The sequence below is a fragment of the Corylus avellana genome, chromosome ca10 (assembly GCF_901000735.1).
Source record: "Corylus avellana chromosome ca10, CavTom2PMs-1.0".
Taxonomy (NCBI): domain Eukaryota; kingdom Viridiplantae; phylum Streptophyta; class Magnoliopsida; order Fagales; family Betulaceae; genus Corylus; species Corylus avellana.
Window position 1 is genome coordinate 21,777,912 of NC_081550.1, and position 6,000 is coordinate 21,783,911.

Here is a 6,000-nt window from a genome sequence, read left to right on the forward strand (position 1 = left end):
GGGTGTAGCTACATGCATGTTGTACCCATCGATGCCAATTGGGCTGCCTATAACATAATTTAGTTAAATGGACCGCCTCTACTAACTTAATTGGATGTAACTCTCATTAGTGACATCAAACCCCCCTAGGCCGTAGCCTTGTCTCCCCGGCCCCTCCATTCTTTTTGTTCTTTTTTATTTTATTTATTTTTGAATTTTTTTTTATTGGTATTGCACGTGTTCATATTTGGCCAGGAAAAAAAAAAGAAAAAAAAAGGAGGAAGTTTGTAGTAGGTGAGGTAGATAAGAAACAGAAATTAAACATCAAGGCTTAACATGGAAAATATTCTAAATATACTAACAATATGGTTAGGGATATATAAACATAAACTTTTAACCGTTAATTGGACTTATGGAACCAAATTAACCAATGGCAGAGAATTGATAATAAAAGGCTTCACAATGATCAAGGCTAGCCCTTTTCATACTCATAAATACAAACATAATTCCTGCCAACCGCATTGATCTCAGATCTCTCATGCATATTAGTACCTAAAAGATCTAACAATGAACTACCTATTTCCCTAGCACAAAATTTTATACTAGCTTATATACCATGAGATTGAAGATGAGTGGATTTAGTTCCCTACTTGACCGTCATTTTGTTGTTGTTGCACCACCAAAACAGATGTTCTGCTGTCAAGATCTGATGAGGCGAGCAAGTCTCCAATAATCCCTAGCTCTGAAAATTCACTCCATTCTGCAAGCCCGGATGTCTGTGAAGACTCTAGGTTATGCCGTCTACCAACAATAATAAGGTCATACTCGTCCACCATAGACCGAACTATCAATGCTGTCTGAGGCCCATCTTTCACCATCTCCTCTAGGAATATCACATATTCATCACCCACATTGTTAAGTTTAACATCCTTTAGTATCTCATTGTCAAGCAATTTGTCCCAGCGGGAATCAACGTCACCATCAACGGCAACAAATTGAACCACAGTTAGGGTGATATTCGAGTCATTGGCCATGCGTTTGGCAAAAGTCAATGCCTCTCGATCATCGTTACCTCCTAAAAAGATCATAGCAATAGAATACGATGATTCTGATGAAACAATTGAGCGGCCTAAATGACCACGGTCAATGAGGATCCCAACAGAGCAGGGGGCTAGTTCAAGCACACTGCAATTTAAGGTCCTTATGGTATTGTCCTCCGATTCAATAGAACCGCCAATAGACCATTTTCGGTGGAATGGGAGTATTATGAGAGATGTGAGTTTGTCCAATCCAAGGATGCATATGTCTTCATGCATGAACTTGGGCGGAGAGATTGCTGTGAAGACGTTTACTGATACCACACCTTTATCATTGCCTTGTTTAAATTGATTCAAGGCGAGAATGATATTCTCCGAATAGGAACTACTATTGGACATAGTCTTTTTCTGCATTTGGTGGGAAATAAAAATAGGAGAAGCTCGGCCAATTAACTCGATAAGGTGAAGCACATAAATTGCAAGGGGCCTTTCACTAGATGGGCATGAGACTTCCAATAGTTTCGTTATAGCAATAATCTCATCTTGCCTGTGAATGCACGCTAGGATTCTAAGCTCTGCATTGCGTTTGCAATGCATAATATCCCTTTTCTGGTAACCTGCATATTTTCTTGAAGGATGGTACAGGTACTTCACTAGGAGTGGCACGAAAATTGCAGTCAAAAGGACGCTAACACATGCCAAAGCATAAGTCTGGTTTGCCATAGTCTGCACTTAAAATGAAAAATGTTGGAGAAACTCATCAAGTGATCTTGTTCAAGAAAAGAATATTTTTTTAATACTACAAATTATATGCTAGAAAATGCATCTTTCAATATAGTATGATGTTTCTAAAGATCAATATTTTCTTTCATTCTTAATTCTAGGACTTATGCTTAAAATACTCTTAACCATGAAAAAGATCATTAACTATATTACTAAACTTGATTTTGCAATATTCATTTCGAAATTTATTCTAGATTCATGGAGTTAAACGGTCTTATATGTATTTGGTCTAAAAGTCAATTTGGAAAACAAATTTGGTAAATATAGGAATAATCATCTTAGGAGTTGCAAGAGATTTATTATGCATATGAGTTATTTGGAATTTATTTGTGATATTAGAGTTACATGTGATGTAAATGATTAAGTTGAATGCTGGAAAATTAGAAGCATCTCTATACCTTACAAGAATAATGTTATTTAGCAAGATGCTATATGACTAGCATACAACTTGTATGACATGGCAATGAAAAGCAACTTTTTTTTTTTTTTTTTTCTTCGTGTTTTAACCCTCCAAAAGAAACGGAAAATGGAATGATTCCATTACAAATGCCTCGGTTCATGAAAGGAAACTATCTGTCCGCATGAAAGTAATCTTGGGATCATAATATTTATGGGAATTTGTTGACAAAGGTTACAAGGAGTTGAAGATGAACAAATTAAGGTTCCTTATCTCAAACTCAAAATATGTCTTTACAAGCCACTAAAGAGAAGGATCATCCATCGATCAATGCTTAGATCGATGATGGCATGTTGCAAAGAGTTGTTAATGCAACTATTTCCAAGCTAACTTTTGAATTTCTTCAAAAATTTTATCAATGAGTTGATAAAGTGAAAAAAAAAAAAAAGAAGAAGAAGAAGCTTTTCCTCTAAACTTTGCAAATTACTTTTGACACTAGACTTGTGTATGAAGGACTCTGAACCAATTTCATATTATTTTTCACGAGTGTTGGCCATTGTGGATTAGCTAAAGAGGCAAAAGCTCTACATTCCTCATAACCATGGTATGGAGGAAACCAAAGTAGATGAGGACGTGGAAGAGGAAGAGAAGAATGAGCTGGTCAGATTCCATACAACAAAGAAGAAAGAGATCAAAATTCATTTCAAATAAGAGGGCGTGCCAAAAAAACATTCAATTTCAAATTGAATGTGTTTATTCTACGTAAAGAGGGAAACTGAACTTATTCTCATCAATCTACCACACAATTTGAAATCTCTCTCTCCCAATGTTTTAATTTGGTTAATGTACCCTATTGATCTACTATCAGGGTTGTAAAACAACAAAAATACGTATCCTAACAATGTCAACGGAATGAAACGTAGGTTGGAATTAAAAAGGATATATGTTCACTACTCCATGTAAAAATAAGGCGTTCATCTTAATTAGAGGAACCTGAAATGAAACCAAAAAGAAAAAGATAATTGCATTTTCTATGAAAAGAGAAGGGGGAGAAAAGAAAGATAGTCACCTCGTTATCTTTGAGAAATGCATAGAAAAAGATTTGGACTACGCCTTTGCAACTCAATAATAGAGCGAGTGTCAGAGCATCATTGAAGGGCATTTTGGAGAGCAAGGGAGGAACCAAAGAAGCCACAATTTTGACCACAAAAGTCAAAACAATGAGGATTCCATTGACTCTGGTGTAACTATAATCGAATTTGATTAAACTCAGATCTATCCTCATCCCACAAGTAGTCACTAAGATTGGCAGAAACACATCCCGAACAAAGGAGTTGAACTTGTTGACAATGGCTGATCCTAAAGGCGGTCCATCTGGTATTGCCAAACCTAAAAAGAAAGGTCCAACAACTAAAGTTTGACCATATAAATGCGAAAGATATGCGGAGCCAAGGACCACTAGGATGATGGCATGAATGTATGTGTCTTTGATAGGTCTGCCTTCCGGTGTCTGCCTGATCACCCAAAACATTGTTGGTCGAATTGCAAATACAATGACAATAACATGGATAATGATTGATACTGAATCTATCGCGGCGACCACCCTACCTTTTTTCCTTTCAATACCAGTCAAGCCAGAAACCAAGAGAAGGAACACGCTTAAGGTATCGCTTACCAATGCCGTAGATAGGCTTAATCGACCCAGCTCAGAATTCAGGATTTGGAGGTCCTCAAGAAGCCAAACAAGGACCGGAAATGGAGTTAGACAATGTATTGCTGTTACATACGGAAGTATAGTTGCTTCATCTTCATCTAGCTTATAATATCTACTAAGTCTTAGTTGGGTTGACAAGCCAACTACTAAAGGCAACAATATGCATGCAACACCGGTATACAAGGCTTTTCTTCCGGTTCTATTTATCATCCCTAAATCCATTTTCACCCCACTCAGAAACATAAACAGTATGTAACTCCAGACAGATAGCAAACCAAGTGTTTCTTGACTTTTGATGGAAAACAGAACATTTTTGAATATTCCAAAGCGTCCTAGAAGAGAGGGACCCAGCACCAAGCCAACCTGCATGTTGAGTTCAAATCAAAAAGACAATGTCATCAAATATATATATATATATATATATATATATATATATATATATATATATATATAAGAGAAACAAAGTGGCTGGAAGGGAGTACGTACAAGAAGTTGTGTGGTGAACCTGGGGATTCCAAAACGCTTAAGAAGGTGATGGGCGGCTTGGACGATGGCGAAAATGAAAACCATCTGCAGCTCAAGCAATGGCAACGCGTACGGCATTGCCCCAGCCTGAATGGTGTTCCACAGGCCATTTGAATGGATCGGCCCCGGTAACTCAGTGCAGTCGTTTATGGTGACCATGTTCTTTGTATCAATAAAGTAACCATTATTATTACTTGCTGCGACCATTCCAAAATTTGTATCAGTGGCGGGGGTTTTTTCTTCTCTGAAAATTCTCGACTCAGAATTTATACAACAGATCTTATATATATTACTGCATGCCTGTTTTAATTTAGGACACTAGAAATATTCAACATTCATGATCATTGATCCTATGGTTGTAATCTGGTTATAATCAATGTGATAAGCATGCGTTGATCACCTTCTAATAATAGCTTTCACTATTAGGCTCCGTTTGGTATATCTATATTCTCATTATTCTGCAACGTGGGGAAACGGCAGATTGGAAATCTCTTCATTTTCAGCTGACTTAACCGTACAAACGAAATCCCAGCTACCTACGCAACGGTGTTGAAGATTATGGTCATACCTCTCGGTTGTTTCTCTTGGTGGCGTGGCATGGAAGGTATCAATGCTTTCTTCTACATTTAGGCCTTCGTTTGTTAAAGCTGTTGATTTTAGTTGTTAGCGCCAAGAAGACCGTAAAGATATTGTTGTTAATTAGTTGTTGACACTATACACTACCTGTCTGTCTCTCTCTAGCGTCCCAACGTTATACACCCACGGGCTATACTGTTGAAGAGACTGAAGGAGTTATGTTGAGCCAACTGGCCAGGTTCATGGATCTAGCCCGTTTAATAAAATAGGTTAAAGTATAGTTATCTATATAGTCTTATACACATACCTTAATTTACATGACTCAAAACTTGATATCCAGCATTTAGGATCGAGAATTTTTCAATTCACACAATCCGAAAAATTTGATACGCATAAATTCAATACAAAATTAGTAGGTTAAAATTAATTATTAAGGGATTTAATTCATTTAATTAAATGAGTCGGGTTATGGAAGTCATTCGACCTTTATTTTTCACTTTATTTTCTTCTTTCAATATTTTTCCGTTTGAGAATATTGGGTGCGTGCCTATTCTAACAATTCTTCTTCGTGTCCTTATATATATATATATAGAGAGAGAGAGAGAGAGAGAGAGAGAGAGAACAGATGAGAGCTCGATTCGAACAAAAATATTTCATCTAAACTCTAAATACACTGCCTCCAAAATCTCACTAAATCGACACACGCACACGTACATGCCCATTCGTCTATTGTCTTTATACTAAATTTTTTTAATTTGGCTCTTCGCCCCTAGCTAATATATAGTTTATAGCTCTATCTATGCCCATTCCAGCCAAAAGGAGTGGCTTTTCCTTTTCTTTTCTTTTTTTCTTTTTTATTTTTTTTCGTATTTTACATTTTTTTAGTATTCTTTTTATTTTTTTTATTTTTTTATTTTTAAACACTTTACACTGCCATATTTTTCTGTAGTTAAGGAGCTAAAAAGTCACATGCATTGCACATGACTTAC

General features: G+C 36.5%; 2 protein-coding genes across 2 annotated transcripts in view; both read right to left on the minus strand.

Annotated features, from left to right (window-relative positions):
• Window positions 1-617: 617 nt before the first annotated feature.
• On the minus strand, window positions 618-4,594 carry LOC132163175 (cation/H(+) antiporter 4-like). The gene is made up of 3 exons (XM_059573361.1): window positions 4,397-4,594; window positions 3,266-4,273; window positions 618-1,742 (listed from the first exon to the last, which is right to left on the minus strand). The coding sequence occupies exons 1-3, from the start codon at window positions 4,592-4,594 to the stop codon at window positions 618-620; spliced, it is 2,331 nt and encodes a 776-aa protein (XP_059429344.1).
• Window positions 4,595-4,888: 294 nt separating this feature from the next.
• Window positions 4,889-6,000, minus strand: part of LOC132163176 (cation/H(+) antiporter 3-like) — a 7,468-nt gene continuing 6,356 nt past the window's right edge. Inside the window, exon 3 of the mRNA XM_059573362.1 lies at window positions 4,889-5,082. Within this exon, the coding sequence (XP_059429345.1) occupies window positions 4,889-5,082 (194 nt within the window). The remainder of the gene's footprint in view (window positions 5,083-6,000) is intronic.